Source organism: Capricornis sumatraensis, chromosome 3, assembly GCF_032405125.1.
Source record: "Capricornis sumatraensis isolate serow.1 chromosome 3, serow.2, whole genome shotgun sequence".
NCBI lineage: Eukaryota > Metazoa > Chordata > Mammalia > Artiodactyla > Bovidae > Capricornis > Capricornis sumatraensis.
In genome coordinates, this window is record NC_091071.1 from 61,778,046 (window position 1) to 61,800,162 (window position 22,117).

The 22,117-nt window shown below is 36.9% G+C and overlaps 1 protein-coding gene across 4 annotated transcripts in view; it reads left to right on the forward strand.

The window, feature by feature from the left end:
• The window catches only part of ZNF385B (zinc finger protein 385B), a 353,720-nt gene that overhangs the window by 246,373 nt on the left and 85,230 nt on the right, over window positions 1–22,117 (forward strand). For all 4 annotated transcript variants that reach the window (XM_068967001.1, XM_068967002.1, XM_068967003.1 and 1 more), the window contains one exon: window positions 9,136–9,278. In XM_068967001.1, coding sequence (XP_068823102.1) covers window positions 9,136–9,278 — 143 coding nt within the window. The remainder of the gene's footprint in view (window positions 1–9,135; window positions 9,279–22,117) is intronic.

Below are 22,117 nucleotides of genomic sequence, written 5' to 3' on the forward strand. Positions count from 1 at the left end.
ATAAAGTATTTTGACAGTATTTGAAGATGTTCTTATTGAGGAATTTTTCCTATATGTATCAAAGTAGTTTACTAAAATTTATAACATCAAACACATTACTTTTAAAAAATTTATATTGAAATGTAACATATAGAAAAGTGCACATACTGTAAATGCACAGTTGAATGAGTGTATACAGACATGCACAGCTGAGAAACAGAACTACAAACTGAACATCTCCAGCACCCCAGAAGTCCCTTTCATGCTCCTTCCCTAACCTCATCCTACTCTTCCTGCAAGAATAGCCAGGACTCGAACAAACAGCATAGATTATGTTGCCTGATTGTGCACTTTAAATAAATGCCACCATACAGCTTGTTGATATGCTTCTTTATTTTAGTTCTTTTTCTCAGCATGACATTTACCAGGTTTATTTGTTGTTTCATATCACCATATACCATTTTTTCTTATTGCTATATTTCATTATGTGAATGTTAGGTTATGTGAGCATACCAGAATCATTCTTTTTATTGTTAATGGGTTAATTGGTGAACTTTCAGTTTGGGACTATTATATACAGTATTGCTATGAATATTCTTGTACAGATCATTTCTATTAGGTATATACTTAGAATTGCTGACTCATAGCGTGTGTATTCAGTTTTAGTAGACACTGCTAAATCATTTTCAACATAATTATAACAACTTACACATCAGATAAGAGTTCTAGTTGTACCATATCCTCGTCAGAACTTGACAATCTTCTTTCTTCATTGTAACCATTGAAACAATGGTTACAACAAGCATTGTAACCATGGTTACAATGAGGTATGAAGAAATATCTCATAGTTTAATGAACATCCCTAATAACTAATAAAGTCAGGTGCCTTTCATATGTTTATAGGACGTTTTAGTGTCTACTTTTGTGAAGTGTCCATTCAAGTCTTATGCCCAGCTTTCCTCCTGTGTTCTTTTTCTTACTGATCTGTAGGAGTTCTTTATTCTAGATTCAAGTCCTTTGTCAAAATGTGTATATTGTCAATATTATCTCACACTCTCTGAATAGTCTTCCCATTCCCTTGATTGTGTCTTATCCTTACATTCTTATTCTGAATAAAATATATTTATCACTTTTTTCTTTTATAATTATCACTTTTTTGTTTACTGATTAAGAAAATTTGCTTACTCCGAGGTCACAAAGATGTTCTGCTTTTCTCTTTACTGTTGACCTTCTGATCCAGAAACAGTAAGAATTCCTGAGTGCCTAAGCAAGTTTTAAATTTTAACACATATTTCTATGCTTTTTGTTTATACAGTCCCTTTCACCATTCTCCCATACCCACCTCTCAAAATATTAACCATTCCTCAGGTTTATCTTAAGATATAGTTCATCTATGGAAATATTTATGATCCCAGCTCCTAAACAGATATAATTTCTTTCTCATTGGAACCTCCTTAAAATTTTGTTAATAATATATGACCACTGTCATATCTCGCCTTTTATAAGTACTGATGGATTTAACTATTTATGCTCTCCAGAGATATGGCATAGTGTCAGAGGAATAGGGGAGAAGGCGATGGCACCCCACTCCAGTACTCTGGCCTGGAAAATCACATGGACAGAGGAGCCTGGTAGGCTGCAGTCTATGGGGTCACGAAGAATCGGACACGACTGAGCAACTTCACTTTCACTTTTCACTGTCATGCATTGGAGAAGGAAATGGCAACCCACTCCAGTGTTCTTGCCTGGAGAATCCCAGGGACAAGGAAGCCTGGTGGGCTGCTGTCTATGGGGTCGCACAGAGTAAGGCACGACTGAAGCGACTTAGCAGCAGCAGCAGCAGCAGAGGAATAGGAATGGTTCCTAACTACAGTAACTGAAGCTTAATGAACACTTGACAGGTGTTAGGCACAGGGTTAAGTACCTTGCATAGAACAATCTCCATTAGTTCTCCTACCAGTCGTTCAATGCAGGTATAGAGGTATACAGAAGTAAAATCACTTGTCTACGGTTATACAGCAAGAAAATGGTAGACCTGAAAGTCATCAGTGTTCTCCTGAATAGGTGCTTTTAATGTATACAAAACAGCGTTGCCTAAAGGATTTGCCATAGTATCGTGGTTATCCCAGACCCCTGTGAAAATAAAAAGGATGGATTCATTCTCAAATTGAGGGGAGAAGCTATATCTCCCTAGACATTCATAGTACCTATTGGTGTATTAAAAACTCCAAAATGTTTTCTAGCAAAGAACCATTTCAGACTTTGTTGAAACCAGCATCTTCTCTAAATATTTGATGACAAGAATCTTTTCCACATAACTTTATAAATAGCCTACTTTTTGGAATAACGGCATGGGCTTTAGAGTTAAACAAAGAGTTTAGACTCTGGCCCTACCACATATTAAATGATCTTAATCGCTCTAAGCCTTACCTTTCTCAACAGTATAATGGAGATAATAATGCCAACCTCATAGAGTTGTGTTATAATTTCATAAAATAAGGGCCACAAATCACTAGCACAGTACCCAGCATAGAGCAGAATCTCATTAAATGGTAGTTATTATTTTTTTATTATCTCTTAGCAAGTAAAATAAATTCTGTCTGACTCAATTTATACTCCCTATCAGCACTATGCCTGTACAGTTGATCTTCTATAAGTATTTACTGAATTAAATAATGCTGTTATTTGGGGAAAATTATTTTTAGATAAATGTGTGATGGACAGGGAAGCCTAGCATGCTGCAATCCATGGGGTTGCAAAGAATTGGACACGATTGAGTGACTGAACTGAACTGATAAAGCATTAAAAAATCTTGCATATTTTTGTTATTTCAGTATTAATACTACATTGAGCTCAAATAAAAGTTTTAAATCATTCCTAGATGCAAAAGAAATCCTAGATTTTAAATCTCATAGTTTGCTGATAAGATGTTTCTATCTACAGCTAGAGAATGTGTCTATACAACTGAGATATCCTCAGATATTCAATTCTGTTACCATAGCATAGAAGTAAAAGCAGAATTAAGTAGTCAGATTTCCTGGGTCTGAATCCTGGCTCCTTTTTATACAAACTATGTGAAATTGGTCTTAACCTCTTTGTGCCTCAGCTTCTCATCTATAAAATAGGGCTTAGCAATAGTTTGTTCATTGGATTATTGTAAGTACCTTTGTGTACATAGTTGTGCATATATTCATTTAATATACATTAAGTATATATTTAATAATATTAATATACAAGTGATATGTGATAAAATTATATAAGTACATAATTTTATATGTAAATGAGTATATATGGATATGGTATATACTTATATGTGTGTAGACATGTATACACACATATGTAATGTGTTAAGGATAGTGCCTAGTATATACACTGTAAAAATGTGATCTCTGTTACTACGCTGTGTGGCCTTTTCAGAAGCATAATCGTTTATCAGTCACATACACTGTTCACATTGTTCCCTCCTCCACCCTTTGTTTCTTGTTTTTCTCACATAACAGACTGATAAAAGAATGGAAATGATGAGGGAAGGAGAGGAGGAGCTGTTGATTGGTGATTGTCTTGGCAAAAGGGAAAATTACTCAACATAATGGGCAACAAAACTAGAAAGGAAATGAAAAGAAAAATCTGAGTTTAGTGGAAAATCTGAAATGCCACTCATTTTAATTTCTTTAAAGAAATCTTTGTGAATTCTATAATCAACATTGTCTCTACCTAATAGATTTTTATAGTATGTGAACTCTTTTATTTCAGTACTCACTAAAGCAAACATACATATTGATAACAATGGCATCAGAAGGAACTCCTGCTACAGGCTACAGATGTAGATTTGATTTCATTCTGTAAATGCTTCTCCATGCAGATTTTCTTTGACTGTGGCATACCCTCTTAACGAGGTGTGTTGTTTGTTTGTATTTTGTTATATAACGAAGAACCTCTAGCTAAAACCTAAATAGACCTTCAGTGGTCTGTTTCTAAAGGTCAGAGACTACAGCAGTCACTTCCAGTATTACCTGGTCCTCAACTGAGATTTTATTGTGCTGGATTATAGCATAATCCATGGACATAATAAGGCACCTATTATGTTACAGAGGCAGTAAGTGAGTTGATTTTCACATATTATTGGTTTCACAGTACAATGAATACAACTTGGCTTTTGCCATGAAAATGAAACTTATGAGAGAGAGCTAATTGCATTCTTATGGGAGAATATATGGATGTGTGGAATTTCTACAGTGAGAATGGTGACTGTTAGATCTTTGAGTTGTTCAAAGGAATTTTATATAAATAAATGAATGTATATTTATAGTGATATAAAATAAGGTGGATCCCTATTATGACTTGATTTATTATGATGTATATAAGATAATATCCTAAGCTTTGAGACAGAAATACACACGGGAAGTATTTTACATAATATTGCCAAATCCTTGGTATGAAAGACAGTATTAGCTCTGTCCCATGAGAATAGCATCATAATAGGAACATTGTACCACCCTTTGTGTTGAAATACCTGCTCATTATATTTTCAGTCTTTTTGTTCCTCCGTGAGTCCTTGAGTTTTAGAAAAATTAAGCATTTTCTTGCAGGGTGCAATGCATTTTGGCCCAACTGCTGCTTGTGTCTCCCACCGACTTTTGGGCATCCTGAGGTGAGGAGAAATGTTCCCCAGCAATAGCAGCAGCAGCAGCAGAATCTGGAATAAGATGACAGAGGGGTCAAAGCTCAAACTAACTTGTGCAAAATGTGCAGTTTATTCTACTCATTTTCCACTTGCAGAAACATCCTTTGAAGCAATCAGTTTTGGTAAAGTGATATTAAGGAGCAGGTTTTAAAAGTGAAAACAGCAGGGTTGAGGTGAGGGAATTGATGAAAGCATAGTTAATATTTATTCAGAAGATCTACCAGTACTTTAAAACAATCTGTGTTTAACATGGCAAATTGTCTGTCATTAAAATGCTAATGAAATGGTAAACAACTGCTAAGTTTTTTATGCTAATGAATGGTGGCAGCTAAGTAGTTCTCAAGCCCTGTCTTTATTAGCACAGAGATTTGATTGGATAAGGGGGATCATTGTGCATTCCGACCTTTGTGGATGGAGCAATCTGTTTGTCAAGTTCCATGCTGCAGTCTATTTGATTTGAGTTTGTTAGTACAAAGTGACTCTTGCAGGCTCTCAGGGGCCATGTATTACTGTGTTATCAGAGCCACCATTGTGGGCTTAGAGAAAGAATTTTGCTTCCCTTTGTGAGACCCACAGTGGCAAAATAATTATACATTTGTTCATTGGGCATGTTAAAAGACAGAAGTCGACTGAGTAAATGTTGAAGATCTGATTGGTTTTACTGAACGATTCACGCATCAGACAGCATCCCCGCAGTGAACAGGCTACAGAAAGGGAAGATTTTGCCAACCTAAAAAAAAATGCACAACATGAGAGTTGTGAGTTAAGTTTTACTGGGGGCAAAATGAAGACTATAGCCCAGGAGATAGCAATTCAGATAGCTCTGAGAAACTACTTCAGTGAGGTATGGGGGAAAGTCAGTGTGTGTGTCCTTTTGGTGAAGGGGGAGTACATGCAGTCAAATAAATATTTTTTGCAGAAGGTTTCTGCTAGTCATGAGGAATCAGCATCACCATAAAGGATTTTAGTTCTTTTCTAGATATGAGGAGATGCAAGAATTGTCCTTATAAAAAATCAGATCCTGAAAATATCTGTCTGAAGACCTGTTCTGGCAGATTTTCTCAGAGCACAGAGCATGTCACTTCTACTCTCTACTCTGAGCTCCTTTCAGGGGGATGCTGCAAGTCAGCAGCGACAGCAACACCTGATTTAATCCTTGTAGAGGAGGATGGCAAGTGCCAATGGCAAATGACGATTTGTAGTTGATGATTTTTAAAGGCATGGCAAGCAAATCATAAACAAAAGGCATTATTTCAAACCTTAATAACCTATCTGTGGGGGACAGAAGGGGTCTGTGTGAAAGATTACCGCATCTTCCTTTGGTTGATGGAGAGTGCCCACATGACCAGTTGCCTCATTGGCGCTCACCAGAAGATTCCACCTTAACTGGTTAGGATTACATTCTTGGGTTTACATTCCTAGGTTGTAACTGCAGTTAGGTTAGGTACTAGCACAAGTGACTTCATTTTAGGTCTTTTCTTTTTTAACAGGCAGCTATAAGTATACTGTATACTTTTATACTTTAGACTTTTGACAACTATAATAGCTATAAATTGTAAAAGGCCATTGATCTAATATAAGAAATATCTGTCTTTCAACTTCGCTAAGATGTTGAAGCAAAGCTTTTAAGATAAATATTTTAGTAAATGCCTCTGTAGCATTTGACACATTGATATAATACATCATCTTGGATCTACAAGCTCTGAAGTTAGCAAGGAATCTAACATACCTAATCAGAAGAATGATGTGTAATTAAATGCAAGGTGGTTATGTGAATGCCCGGTTGAGATCAAAGTATTTACTTTGTAGGGCCTTACACATCACAGACAGTCAAATATATATCAAATAAAGAAGGAACTTTTTTTTAAGTGAAAAAATATATAGAGTATTTACTTTGACGTTAGGGGAAAAAAAGAACATCTCTGTTTGATCTATACTTTTAGCTGATTCTCTTTTTGCTGAGTCCTACTCTATATTCCCTAATGCATGGATTGACCTAAAGACTTGTCATTAGAGATAAATGCTTTAGATGCTCTTCTCATGTTTCCTGTTTTTAGGATCAATGTAAATAAGGTATGACAGTCTTTTAACACTATTGCCAATAATGTTCTGAAATGATTTGAAAAATGATGCAGAGTTTATTAAGGAAATTCATTACCAAAAAAATCACTGAAATAAAAATTTTAGCTATTCTGAGACACTCTGAAAAAAGACTGATGGAAATTTTAATAGTCGGAGCATTTTCCCATGTTGTTCATTTCTCCTTGAAGTCAACAGATTTTAGGCATGTAATTATTTGTGGTCCTATAGGACTTCCCCACTCCAGTACTCTTGCCTGGAAAATCCCATGGATGGAGGAGCCTGGTAGTCTGCAGTCCATGGGGTCGCTAAGAGTCTGACACGACTGAGCGACTTCACTTTCACTTTTCACTTTCATGCATTGGAGAAGGAAATGGCAACCCACTCCAGTGTTCTTGCCTGGAGAATCCCAGGGACAGGGGAGCCTGGTGGGCTGCCGTCTATGGGGTCGCACAGAGTCAGACATGACTGAAGCTACTTAGCAGCAGCAGGACTTCCCTGGTAGCTCAGCTGATAAAGAATCTGCCTGCGATGCAGGAGACCCCAGTGCAATGCCTGGGTTGGGAAGATGCCCTGGAGAAGGGATAGGCTATCCAGTCCAGTATTCTTGGGCTTCCCTGGTGGCTCAGATGGTAAAGAATCTGCCCACAATGCGAGATACCTAGGTTCAATCCCTGGGTTGGGAAGAGTCCCTGGAAGAGGGCATGGCAGCCCACCCAGTGTTCTTGTCTGGAGAAACTCCATGGACAGAGGAGCCTGGTGGGCTACAATCCATGGAGTTCCAAAGAGTCAGACACTACTGAGTGACTAAGCACAGCACATTATCAGCATGTCAGAGAAAATTGGAACCTTCATATACTGCCAGTGGTAGTATAAAATGGTTTAGCCATTTTGCAAGACAGCCTGAAAGTTCTCAAAAGGTTAAACCATTTGACTATCATATGACCCAACAATCCCCAGTTCCACTTTTAGGTGTATATCTAAGTGAACTAAAAACATTGTCACACAAAAATTTACAAACAAATGTTCATATCAGCATTATTCATAATGGCCCCAAAGTGGAAACAGCCCAAATATCCATTAACTGATGAATAAGTAATAAAAAATGGTACATCTACAATAGAATATTATTAATCATTTAAAAGGACTGACATTCTGATACATGCTACAATATGAATGCATCTTAAAAGCATGCCAAGTAAAAGAAAACAGTCACAAAAGACCTCATATTATGTGATTTCATTTATGTGAAATGTCCAGAAAAGACAAATCTGTAGAGACAGAAAGTAGATCAGTGGCTACCAAGAGCTGGAGGTGTTGGGAGAAAGTGAGAGTGACTGCTAATAAGTATGGAGTTTCTTTTAGGGATCATGAAAATCGAGTATCGATTATGGTCCTGGTTGCACAGGACTCTGAATATCTGAAAATCATTTAGTTGTACACTCTAAGTGTGTGAATTTCTTCTTTATCTGCCTGGCATATTTTGTTTAAAAAGGGATATCAGAGCCTGTCTCCCAGAGAGCCACCTGCACTAGCAGTTACTGATCTGCGGTATGTGGAGACTGCAGACTAAAGAAAAACATGTGTTATGGTGGATGGCAGTGTTTTAAATCTCCTACAGACAGCTTATACCGGATATATAAAGACAACTAATAGACTTGTTAAAGGGCTAGTTACTAAAATAATGCAAGGCTCATTAGAAATAAAAGGTGAAATAAAAAATTTAGTTCCACCTCCTCTGTGTCCCTCCAAAACCCTGCCACATCATCCCTCTGTTTGGATTCTTTAACTCTCCAGTGTCTAGACTAAGGACAACCTTCTAATTTTTTTTTTTAGAGAACAAATCGTCCAAGTGATAACTTTTTTTGGAAGTAGACCGTAACTATGAGTCCCAGGTTTCTTCCTTGGGTGAAAACCCTATGCCTATCTCTGATTTGCATAAAATGCTCCCACTGACCAGTCAATAATTATGAATAATAAAGAGCATCTGGCTTCAAGAGGCTCCTCCCCTCCTCTCTCCTGCATTTTTTGGCCAGTTGGAGGCAAGAGTTGAACAAGAGGATGCTATTCTGCCCCACATGCCAGCAGGGTCTGTGTACTGTGTGTCTCAGCAGAGTCTGAGCAGCCCTGGCCTTTGCCATAGGGAAGCATCCTGTATCACTGTCTTAGACACTGAGCAAGAAGACCCTTTTTAACAGTATTTTCTCCTCCTGTACCATTTGCTGACTGCCAGCATAACTCTGTGGTGGTTTAGTTGCGAAGTCATGTCCAGCGACTTAGCATAACTCTTGCTTGCAGGTTGCAGCTCAGCAGTCTTGTTTATGTGCTTTAAGTTGGGGAGGGAGATGGATGTGAGCAAGAGGTTACATTCATTTTTGTTTTGTTCTTGGCAGGCAGTACATGCCATACTACTACCCTTCCTGCTCTTGTGCGCGCACCTACCCTGATGATGCAGCCTTCACTGGATATCAAACCGTTTATGTCATTTCCAGTGGACAGTAATTCTGCTGTTGGGCTCTTTCCAAATTTTAACACAGTGAGTATATGCATTTTTATTTTATTAATCTCCTCCTCAGTCTCTTTCATTGCAGTTGTGAATAGGCAGTAGATGTGACCTGTGCCCAAGTGTGTAATTTTATACCATATATTGGTTATGCAACTCAGCTGTATTATGCAAGATAATGCTTCACCCATGAGAATTAGTCCAAACAAAGCCAGCATATTTACTTTACAAATATTTACGCAGGCAACTTTCACCTGTTGCTTTGTGTAATTTTGATAGACTTTTCAGGGACTTCAGAACCTATGTTATTTCTGGGATGCTGTTCCCATGCTCAGGAGCAAAATTTAGAGATCTCAAGTCACATTGATTTTTCCTTGCTACTAGAAAGAAAAAAAAAGTTTATTTTTCAGCTCTCTGGGGACATTTTTATTTGGAAGATTTTTTTAGATAAAGACTCTTACAAAAACAGAAATTTTATTTGGAAGCTATTGTAGATTATGTGAATCTGATGCTATTAGTAAAAAGAAAAAATTCACTTCGGATCTACATGTTAGTTGTCCACATGATACTTTGACATTCCTTTTAAAACATGATAAATATCAGTGAATTACCTGTAATTGCCAATGTTCTTTATTCAGGGCAGCTAACCTTTTATCTGAATGAAAGACAGTTTTTATAGGTATGCCATGTGGAACATGACACCCTTCAACAATAGAATTCCGCCCCAAATCTGTCCATACCCAACTTCTAAGCTTACAGTAAAAGAAAAGATTAACCAGTTCAGATAATTGCATAAATTATGTCTGTTCAGTCAATGAATACCGCCGGTTGGGGCATGATGGTCTACATGAATGATCCAACATTATAGAATAGAAGCTACCATAATCAAGAAAAAGAACTGCATTATCAGCATCACCAGACAGGGGACATCTGAAGCACTGCCAAATATTTCCTTCTGCAGATTTATCTTCTGTATGAAGTGAAAACAGCAACAGGACTTTTCCTCAAGGATTGTAAATAAAATCTGCTGACAGGCCTTCTGTCATAACTTAGGCCTTGTAAGGTAATTAAAGGGTCATTGGTCAGCCAGCTTTTTAAAGAACACTGGCCTTGACTTAGCAAGTAAATGGTTGAATGTTTTCATCTTCTTGGGGTTTTTCAGACACAAGTCACACAATTTTTTTTAAGGCCTAAAATGGTGAACACTGTTTCTAGTGAAGTCGAGCAGCTCAGTAAGGTAAATCACACCTGCCCTGCTCACATTAATCCATCAGGAGTGGCCATGCCACAGCAACACATTGTGCCATTTTAGAGAATGAACTGAAGCATGCCTATTCTATCCTCTGTCTAAACATGGGTGATGCATTCCAGACATAATTGAATTAAGCTATACTTCTGAAAACATTTATTAGATATTCGTGTTTTGATTAATGTACTTTTGAAAGACAGCATTTATAACCACTGCAGAAGTCCAGTCACTGTCAGAGTATTTTTTTTTTTTTAACCACAAGTAGTACTTATTTCAAAAATTCAACTAAAACATTAACGTTCAAAGCAAAATGTCAAAGTCGCCGTTCCTTACTGCTGTAGACACACTCCCTTCACTAGAGAAAAGTGCTCTCAGCAGCTGGCATACATTCTTCCAGCCCCTTCTAGAAGTATGTTATGTACATATATAACAGGAACCTACCATCTGATTAGCGCTATTCTCTAAGTCACTTTTAGAGAACTTCTAAATGTCTTACATATACTTCTCTGTTTTTAATGGCTGTGAACCAACAGTGGAAAGAATATTTTATAAGTTTAAAAAAAAACCAGCCTTATAGTGGCTTGTTAATGTTGTGAAGGGCTTACAGATGCACTGATGTTAGTCACAGTCATGCCCAGCTCTTTGCAGCCCCATAGATCCCACCAGGCTTCTCTGTCCATGGGATTCTCCAGGCAAGAATACTGAGTGGATCTTCCTGACCCAGGGATCGAATTCAGGTCTCCTGCATTGCAGGCAGATTCTTTACCATCTGAGCCACCACAGCAATTAACCATAAGATATATTAATATTTGGGAGGAGGCAATGGCACCCCACTCCAGTGCTCTTGCCTGGAAAATCCCATGGACAAAGGAGCCTGGTAGGCTGCAGTCCATGGGGTCGCACAGAGTTGGACACGACTGAAGTGACTTAGCAGCAGCATGTTAATATTTGAGAAAATCCGAGGAATAATTCTACTAGTAGAATTTCATTGTTTTTTCTTCTTAGAGGCAAATAAACTTGTAACTTTCAAATGAAAATATTTTTTCATGAAAGTGAAGAATATAGCAAAGAACTGCCTGATATAATCATTTTATTCTCTATATGTTATATCCAAGGCATTTATTGGATAGAGAGTTCTTCTGGTAATGTATTAAAAATTAAGTCATTTAATTTTTAAGTGAGATCCTCCATCATCTTGCAAAAAAAAACCTGAATTTATGGGATCATTGGGTTACCTATGATTTTTCACTGATTTGAAGTTTCAATTACTCTAATCCTTTTCCTATCATCTTTTCCATTCCAATGTCTAATTCACCCAACAGACTTCCCAGGGCCATTTCACAGAAGTCACTGTCCACACTTTCCTAGGAAAATAGTTTTACATCACTACTGATAATTATACTGGATTATTGTATTTTGAGATGTTTTACATTCTTCAAAGGACTCAGACCTTAGAACATTTTAATCGTCATGATTATTATTCCTACTGTCTACATGAGGCAAAGGCATGAGTGAAGGAAGAACTGAGTCTTGAATTAGAATCTTCTAACTTCACAACAGATGTTCTGGCTCTTCCATGTCCTTGGCTTTTTTGCTCCATGTCACCTCCCACCTCATTCAGTGTGAACAATGCTCAATCAGAAATCTTCTGTGCTCTTTTTGGCAGCTTGGTAGACAATTTTCAGCAGAATCATTAACCAGAAAAAGGAAAGGATTTTTTGAATGTGTAAAATATACCTCTGCAAACAATGTCTATGAACCAGGATGTATTTTTTAAAGTTATAATTTCTTATTAGCAAATTTAAAAAGTAGATTCTACTCAGTAGTCTATGCGCTCTTTGAGAACCAACATGAAATGCTACCATAATCACTTCATTCTTAAATCAAGAATAATATTAGTAAATATAAGAAATATATTTTAACTCATAACTATTATCAGAAGAATGAACACTGTACTCTGAGACCATAGCTGAAAGCTTTTTAAGTTCCAAGTTTTGCTGTTTTCTCTAAGTGGATTTAAAATACATATGTGAAGTAATGATTTCCTCCTGTTTTTATAGTGGAGTATGATACTGTTACACAATAAACACAGCAAGAGTGAAATGGGATTCTGTCATATCTGAAAGCAGAATAGGTGGCTATTCTATACTAAATTGTATGCAAAGAAGATACATGCTTCACAGGATTCATACAGTGGCCATCTTCCCTTACAACTGACAAAATCTCTCTCGGTGTTTATAGGTGAGAATGAGCAAAAAATTCAAGAACACTTTTGAAGGAGAGTTCTGAGGAGACATGCTAGGGAAGATGGGGTTTGGCTCACTGATGTTTTGTGGTGGACTGTATGTCAAGGGTGCGTGTCTGGAGAATGAGGATGTTAACTCTGCTCTTAAGGAGTTGTACTTCACAGAGGCACTATTTGAGCCTCTTACGGGTGAAAGACTGAGCAAACCAAAATGTAAATTTTTAAAGATCTTGACCTTTTTATCTAAAATTTGATAGGCTTTCCTGCCAGGCAAGTCACTGAGGCTCACTTCCACCATGCTACCCAGCCTCCATTTATTTGTCATTCAGGGCCCAACATAGATAGCACCTCCTTCACAGGAAACTTGCTATGATTCTTCCAGTCTGACTTAAGTGCCCATCCTCTGTATTCCCAGAGTAACTCCCAATTGCACCATATTCTCCCTGATTAACTATCAGTCTTCACTGGAATGTCAGACTCTTGAGTACAGGGGCTATATTTTGTTTATCTTTGTATGCTTGGTGTCTGGCACAGCTGCTCAATAAAACTTTTTTGAAGGAAGGATGGAGGAAAGGGCCCTAGTTCCTCAGTTTTCAATGTCCCTGGTACCCCATCTATCAAAGAGAATTTCAGCATTTCTGAGCCCTAAGGACAAGGTGATAAGAGTAGGTGTTTACTTTTATTTTCCTGAGAATTGTCATCCTTTTTTAGCTTAAAAGGAGTAATTAGATAGAAACTATTCTCTAGCTATAGTTCTGGCTTTCTCTGTGTGGATGTTATGGAAACTCTACAAATATCAACTGCATTCTTTGTCCTAGGTCCTAGTCTTAGGAGCATTTAGTTTAAAATCAAGGTCATTAGTTATGGAATTAACATTCCATATGAAAACATAATATATGAACTAAAGAGTACTGGGTTTGGGGAAGGAAATAAATAAAAAATTAAACAAGAGTATCATAGTGCCCAAGAAACTTATAAGAAATAGAATTAATAAGTAAGAAAAGGCAAGATAATATAATAACCACCACCCCCCCCACAAATAGATAAAGTGAAAATAGTTACTGAACTTCATAGTGTTCAAGAAAGGCCCGAAAGAATGAATTTTTTCATCCCAATAGAACTATTTTCTTTATTTTGTTATTCACTTTACTTCAATTGGCAAAGCACTTCATGGCCATCCTTTAATTTTTGCGCATGATTATTTTTAGCTGCCAAATGTATATAATTATTTCTTCCTATTAGAATCGGAATCTCCCAATCATTTATTGTAGATTCCATTTTTCTCTTTCTCTTACCTGGATAATACCTGGTATTTAATACTTGGTATTCTATACCTGGATAATACATGGTTATCCTTAATAAGAGACATCTTCAAATTTTAAATAAGTTGCATACTTACCATGATGGATCATGTCAACTTAATATGATAAAGCAGGTCCATTTTGTAGGCGTACCTACATACATGCTGCTATCGACTGAATATGTCCTCCTCCCCAAATTCACGTATTGAAGCTCTAACACCTGATAATACTTAGAAATGGGGCCTTTGAGAGATACTTAGTTAGATGAGGTCATGAGGGTGGTGCCCTCATAATGTGATTAGTGCCCTTTTAAGTAGAGACACCAGAAAGCTATTCCTTTATCTACCGTGTGAGAACATAGTGAAAAGGAAGCCATCTGCAAGCAGAAAGACAGCTCTTATCATATCCTGACTGTGCTGGTGCCCTTGATCTTGGGCTTTTAGCCTCCAAGATTGTGAGAAATTTATTTCTCTTATTTCAGCCACCCAGTCCATGGTATTTTGTTATGGCAGCTCAAGCAGACTAAGACACATGTACAGCCTATATATTGCTTTTGTTATTATTCATTTGCTAAATCATGTCCAACTTTTTCAAGTTTCTTTTTGACAGTCACATATTAGATAATGCACAGATATATTTGTGTGATGCTCCAGAGCTATAGCTATAATCAAGAGCTCCCGTAAGACCACAGTCATCTGTCAGTTTCTCTGCTGACTGGCAGTATTTTCCATGCCTGTTTATTTCAGATGTCTTTGTGAGTCCTGCCATGTTTTTGCATCTCCTCCAGGAAAGGATATGCACAATGAAGATCACTGATACTTTATTGCAAGAAGCACAATGATCTTATTTTTGTGAAAAAAAAAATGGATTTTTATTACCTACCTTGAAATTATTTTTTTCCTGACTCATGAACAAACATGTGGAGAAGAATAAAGATTATTTCTATTGTATAAAGTCCCAAATTGCTATATGATTCTTTGAATCATCCATAACAAGTTATACAATGAGAATATGTTTACCATTTATTTTATTGTTTTAAATTCTTTGAGATTTTGGATAGTTCATAGTTTGTGATTTTAATAACTATTAAAATTTTTTTCTTTCTTTTAGTAGAGATAATCATATATTTATCAAGGATGTCCAAAATAAAGAAATCAGGACTCAAACTCACATTCACTTTGCTGTGAATTCATGCCATGCTTCTCATGAGATGTTACTGTAAGGAAACCTGAAGTAATCTAGAACATTCCATTTTTACCTGCCTTTAAAATCTATATCAATTTAGTGAAGTCCTTAGATTGTGTTCAAATATCCCAGTTCTCTTTTCACTCTTGAAATCCTTTTAGAATATATAGATATTATTGATATGGTATGTATATATGCATGTATGCTTACATAATATGTGGCCATATATGTGCTCTGTCCTTAATGAAATTATTTGTTCAAGGCATCCAGGAAAAAACATGCATTCACAACCACTTGTAGAATGTCTACATGTGCCAGTCTTTGTGCTAAGGAGGAGTAATAGTGAATAAGACAGAAGCTGCTTTCACTATCTGATAGATATTACTTCTTCCTCTTGTTTAATTTGTCATCAGATAACAGAGGATTCTGCTTATAATGAATAGTGAAGTCAGTTGATAAAAGCTGCGAAGAAACATCAGATTAAGACCTTGGTGGACCTTTACAGGGTCAGGAATCACAAGGTTTCAGGAGCATGTGAAAAGAGGAACCCATAGTTCCACCATGCTGTGTCCTCTTTCGTGTCCCTTTCATTATCCTAGCCTCAACCTCACATGGCTCTGGAGCCTCATCTTCAGTGCTAGAGTTTCAAGGATTATGTGTACTTGGAGGGCACATGAGATTTTCTGGCAAGACAGATCTTCAGTCTTGGAGCTGTCCCAGGTCAGCATTTTTTAGAGTAGAGTCAACTTGGCAAAAGTGTCTGTGTCAGGCCCTCTTTTTAAAAAATGTATCTTATTCTTAACAAATCTCCAGCTAATTGAAAGAAGAAACCACCAACAACCTTGTTCCTAGGTTCTTGCAGTGACCAAGCCTTTTTAATGCCCGTGGTAAAGTAGGAGAACTTAATAAGTATAAAATGTGGCAGAATATTATTGTACAAAACATTGCTTCCAGCCCAGAAACAGTATTTCTAAATCAGTTGCTCTATAAACAATCACTGATGGTAGTGTTCCTTTGAGAAACCTTTATCAAAAGCTTGGGAACCCATCAACAGCACAGACTTTTTTTTCTTCTCTCTAGATTCTTATGTTCAGAATTAGATCTCAAATCTCTTTGGGGAAGGGAAAAACATGTTTTGGAATATTCTAATCCCTGTATTTTTATAGTGGCTTTTGAGGGTGCTAAAGATGAATTGGAGTCCTATTTAGCAATCTGTGAAGTTTCAACATCTTTGCAGAGCTCAGTAGGGATCTTGGAAAAATACTTTTTTTCCACCAGGTTTAGCTATCAATTTAAGTTTTCTTACCTTCCTTTTTACGTTCTGATGCTTGAGACAATGTGAAAGAATATAAATTATGTGAATAATACCTTATTTTCATGGAATTCTAGTATCAGAGGGCTTTAGTGCATTTTAAAGGCATTCTACAATGAAATTTTTTTTAACACATACATGTGTCTTTGTGGTATCCTTTTTGTGGAGCAGAAGGTTGTAGAATATAATCTAGTCTTCTCATTTCTTCCCATAGACATCTCTGCCAATGAAAAGAAGGCAGTAAAAACTATCAGACAGGCAAGAGCTGATTCTCCACCCTTACAGTATCCTGAATTTAAATGTGTGTATTTCTCACAGGTTGTTCATGTGGGGCATATTATTTAAAGTATCCAGTAAATCCCCGTGGCTCCTAACATCAGACTTTGCAGTATATTCCATTCAGAAGATGAATTTGTCTTGTCAGTCGCATCCTTGTTTTCTCTTATTAGGGACCATTTCTAGAGCCAAGTGAAGATCTGAGAGGTAGAGTGGGAAATATATGTGTTCTCTTTCACAGGCTGGTGATTTACAAATAATTAGATATATACAGAAAGTCTCCAATAATTAAAAATTTGTATCTGGGTCTAATTTCTTTGTTTTCCTTATATAGACATCAAATTTCCATAATATGTAAAAGGGTTCGTTGTCATGATAATCAAGTCCACAAAATTTCCATTTCCAAAATGAGCTGAAGCTATTAGATGTTAAAATGATTACTAATAGCCATCATCACATGATACATACTTACGTTTCAACTTTGACATACTTACGTTCTAAAGGAGATAGCGGCATTCATTCTTTTAGTCAGTCAGTCATTCAGCATTTATATCCCACTTCCTCCCCCAAACCACTTGGAACATCCCCTCTGATCTGAGAAACAAGGCTGCTTGACATGTTCCAAAGTGAGTCTTCTAACAGTCCTACCTGGCCTTGGACTCTACTTCGTGCCACCCTGGGGAGCAGGAACCAGAGTGGAGGGGAGCAAAAGCAAGAGCGGTCTATTTCATTACATAGGGAAGGAGCACTTGACAAGAGTCAGAACACCACAATGGACTTGTTTTCTGTGATCTTGAAAAAAGCAACTTGGTTCTACTTTTCCTCAATCTAAAACTAGGGGATGATTAATACCTTCCTAGTCTATATCATGACATCATGCAAATTTGAGTTATTATATTTATGGAGTATTGAGGATATGACTGACAATTTAGAAAATTTCTGGAATTTAGTGAATGTGAAAAAATCGAAACAATATAACATGCCACCATCCTATTTTTAATAATTTAAAATACCCATCAATTTCAAATGAGATGTTTATGAGGTGATTCCCAAACAGAAAAGCTGTATTCTTATAAATAATATAAATATTTTTATCAATATTTCTATCTCTTTGATCTCATCTTCTTAACCAGTTACCTTAAATAAATCAAGATATGTTTATCCCTGCAGCTAGAATTATGCATTAGAGCAATCCTAACTAAGGTTGATGCTAAGAATATGGCTAAGACCTCATCGTGAGTTTTAAATTTACAGTCAGCTTGAAGAAGTCATGTCTGGCACTAAGCAGGCACTCAATTTACATTAGCTTGAATGATATAACAGTAGTGCATACCTAAAGACCAGAATCACCTGACTGCCTGAACACAATGAAGAGGAATAATGAATTTTGAGCAGTGCTGGGGAGAAGGTATATTGAGTGGAGGTTGGGAATAACCACAACTAGTTTGGCTGGATTCCTTTTTCCTCCATTTATCTTCAATAATATTTAGATTTTAAAGGCCACGTATAAAGATATTTTGAGCCCCAAAGCTTTGCACCTGTGACACACGGCCATTGACACCAAAGACACAAAGATGTTTTCTGTTATATTTTCAAACTACTGTTGACTTTCAAATATAGAACCTTTATTCTCACATTATTTATTAATCAAATTGATATTAGTTAAAATGGAAATTAAAAGCATTTTAAGCTCAAAATAGTCCACATGTTCATTTATCCTTTCTGTATTGATAAAGGAGGTATATTCTAAAAATTCTTTGGATCTTTGACTGTTACAGAAATCTTTTCACCATACTGCCTTCTTTTTTAATCTAATTTGCCAATTTAATTTGAATTAAATTTGCCAGCCATATGAGAAAAACCCATGCAACCTGTGCAGTAATACCTAATTGTAAATTCAGTGTGACATCTACCTGTAAACTCAATGCTTCCTAAAAAACGACTGGTAGATTTATACTCTATCCCTTAAAGTTATGTACATATGTATGAAAACTGTCCTTTCTTAGAATATAAACAATAGCCTAATTAAAACTTTAAAAATGTACAAGCCAAGATATTCTAGCTCCATAGCTGTCAGGAATAGCAGAGAAATGTATCAATCTGTAGACTTCTAGGGCAGGAAGGGAGGGATTAAAACAGATACATTTTCAATCAGTTCCTTCATAAAAGAACTTTCTAGAAAGAGCCTGTGGCACATAGTTCATCTCTCCTTGTGCAATCAGACCCTCTATTGTCTTCTGAGAGAGCTGCCACTTCACAAGACCAGCCCCTTTAATGGATGAGTAGCCTCTGAAGAAGAATTGTGATAGCCAGATGTGAAGTTCTTTGAAGCTACACTTTCTGGGGAACCATCATTTTGGTTACAAGCAAGAGTAATATCAGAATTTCCTGGAAATCAATCATCACAGGAAATTATCAGCAATTCATAGGCTTTCCTTTTCACATTTGCTTCAGCCTCAAGGGTAATCACAAAAGATTATAGTCTCCATTTCGGCTTCCATATCACTGAAATATTCTTCTCTGCTGAGAACAGTTGATTTCCAGAGGCCAGCTTTTAACCCCAGCTTCAGGAGGCCACTTGGACTGCAGTGGTTTGATAACTGCCAACAATTGTTAGTGTGATATGGTTCTGATGTGAGGCAGAGATTCACTGATTCCTGACTAATTATAAGAATCCTTTTAAATAAAGTGACATATCAACTTCTCATGCTATTGGATGTCGTTATTTTTTTCCATTTTAGTAAGTGTTAGAAGTTGAGGGAGACAGAAGGGTAAATAAAAATTTTCAAATGAGTGTTGTGAAGATTTTGAAGCCAGCATCCTTAAAGACCGAATTTCAGAATGGAAAACAGAATAATTCAGAAATGTTTGTGAAAGTCTTCAGAGATAGATTAAAAACACCAGTGATTTTTGCTTCATGATATTAAGACTCTTCATGAACATTACTAAGGGACTTTGTGATTCATGACAACTTGCTATGTAATTCTTATAGGTCTTTCTCCTTTGCTTGATTAGGAAATCTTGATGCCATGTCCATGGTCAAAATGTAAGGAAATTGACATGTTTTAAATGGATGATTTTATTTTATTTGCATATTCATTTTTCTCTTATATATGATGCTCTTACTCTGAACACATGGGGATAGAAAGGACTTTGTTTATATTTGAAATAAATTTGGTGGATAAAATAGTTTTACCTAGAAGTAAATGTTCCTTTGTTACAAATTCAAAATACTACATTTCCTTACAAATTCAAAAGAAAGGAAAGCAGTTCAGTTTAAACTACTTTTGGTGTTAAATGTAGCCTCCTTGCATCTCATAAAAATAATTATAAATCAAATTAATAAATATCAAGCTATACTTATTTAATAAAGCTTTATTTAATAAAGCAATTATCACCCCAGAAAGCAGAGGAAGGCACTTTATTAAAATTCTTTATTTTAGTTTGCAACTATGGTATATTTTATATTATAGAAATACAGAGTTGAATCAAAAATTTTTTTTGCTGAGAAGAGTAAATATGTATATACATATCCATCCATACAAAAAGGTAATAGCAAGATGACTATATAATATATAATAGTTTTTATGTTACCCATCCACAAAACCACTCAGGGACCACTTTCCTAATGCTCAGTCGTGTCTGACTCTTTGCGATCCCGTGGACTGTAGCCCACCAGGCTCTTCTGTCCATGGGATTCTCCAGGCAAGAATACTGGAGTGGGTTGCCATTTCCTTCCCCAGGGGATCTTCCCAACCCAGGAATCAAACCCACGTCTCCTGCATTGCAGGCAGACGCTTTAACCTCTGAGCCACGAGGGAAGCCACTTTCCTAACTGAAGTCCTAAGATGTTAAATGTGGCAGGTAAGCCTGCATGAAGAAGAAGGACCAGTAGAATCAACACTGCTATAGCCATGACATCCTTGGAAGGGAATGGGAGAAGGGAACAGATAAAATGCAAGATGCCCAGTTAAAGTTGATTTCCAGGTAAACAACAAAGCATTTTTAATATAAGAATACCCTATGTAATATTTGGCACATCATTTGTATTTTTTAAAAGGGATTTTTATTTCAAACTTGGTAACCAGAGCAGGAGATCTGGGTTCTGGTCTTAGCTGTAGAGGTTCAAGCAAGTTACTAAAATTCTCCAAGACTTTTCTCATTTTCAAGTGAGAAAGTTGGAGTAAAATAATACTGGTGAGACCGGGACTAGACCTACATGCTTTAACCAGACCTGTTTTCAATGTTTTATTGTACCGAGTTTCCAGTTAGGATTCTGTTTGGGGGTAGAGTTGGGGGAAGGTCCTAAAACTCAAAGCAAATTTAAAGTTCGAAAGTATAGATGCTCCCTGACATTCTACTGCTGTCCTGTGAGAGTGTGACATGGGACAGCCCACAATGATGCTTAGGATTGGAACGTTCCAGATATGCTGCCTTGCACTGAGCCTTGCGGTCCTCACCTGTCAGCCTCCTGAGTGCAAGAGTAAGGAATGTGTTGTCCTCTATTTGGAGAGCGAAAGCACTTCATTTCCACTTTGCTTTACAGAATGAAGAATACATTCAAACAGGTCCAGATTTCCAATTTTGCAATTCTTCCAGCCTGGTGTGGTTTCCTTTTCATCTTAAGCCCTCTTAATTTGTGTCACGGACTTGTTTTGCCTCAGTGTCAGGAGGTATCTGATAGTTACTGAACATCCTTTCAAGCTTAGCTTTGACAGAAGGGTTTTGAAAGGATGTCAGTCAGTGTGTTTGGCTGTTGAGGAGGGATATTGGTTTTTAAATCAAGAAAGCTTATTACCTCACTGCTGCTGCTGCTAAGTCGCTTCAGTCGTGTCTGACTCTGTGCGACCCTACAGACGGCAGCCCACCAGGCTCCTCTATCCCTGGGATTCTCCAGGCAAGAACACTGGAGTGAGTTGCCATTTCCTTCTCCAATGCATGAAAGTGAAAGGTAAAAGTGAAGTCGCTCAGTCGTGTCTGACTCTGTGCGACCCCATAGACTGCAGCCCACCAGGCTCCTCTGTCCATGGGATTTTCCAAGCAAGAGTACTGGAGTGGGTTGCCATTACCTTCTCCCATTACCTCACTAGTCACTGAGAAAGGCCCTGTGACATTTTTTTTAGCCCATTTACCAGAAAAATAGGCAAATATATCACTATTACTTAGATTCAGAGACTTAACACCAATAATTTTTTTTTAATTGCATTTATAATCATCAGCAAGTACTGTTTGGTTATTTGTATGCCTTTTTTTCCTAAGAATAAAAAGTTCTGCTTGTTTGGGTTTTTTTAAGTTCTATTTTTT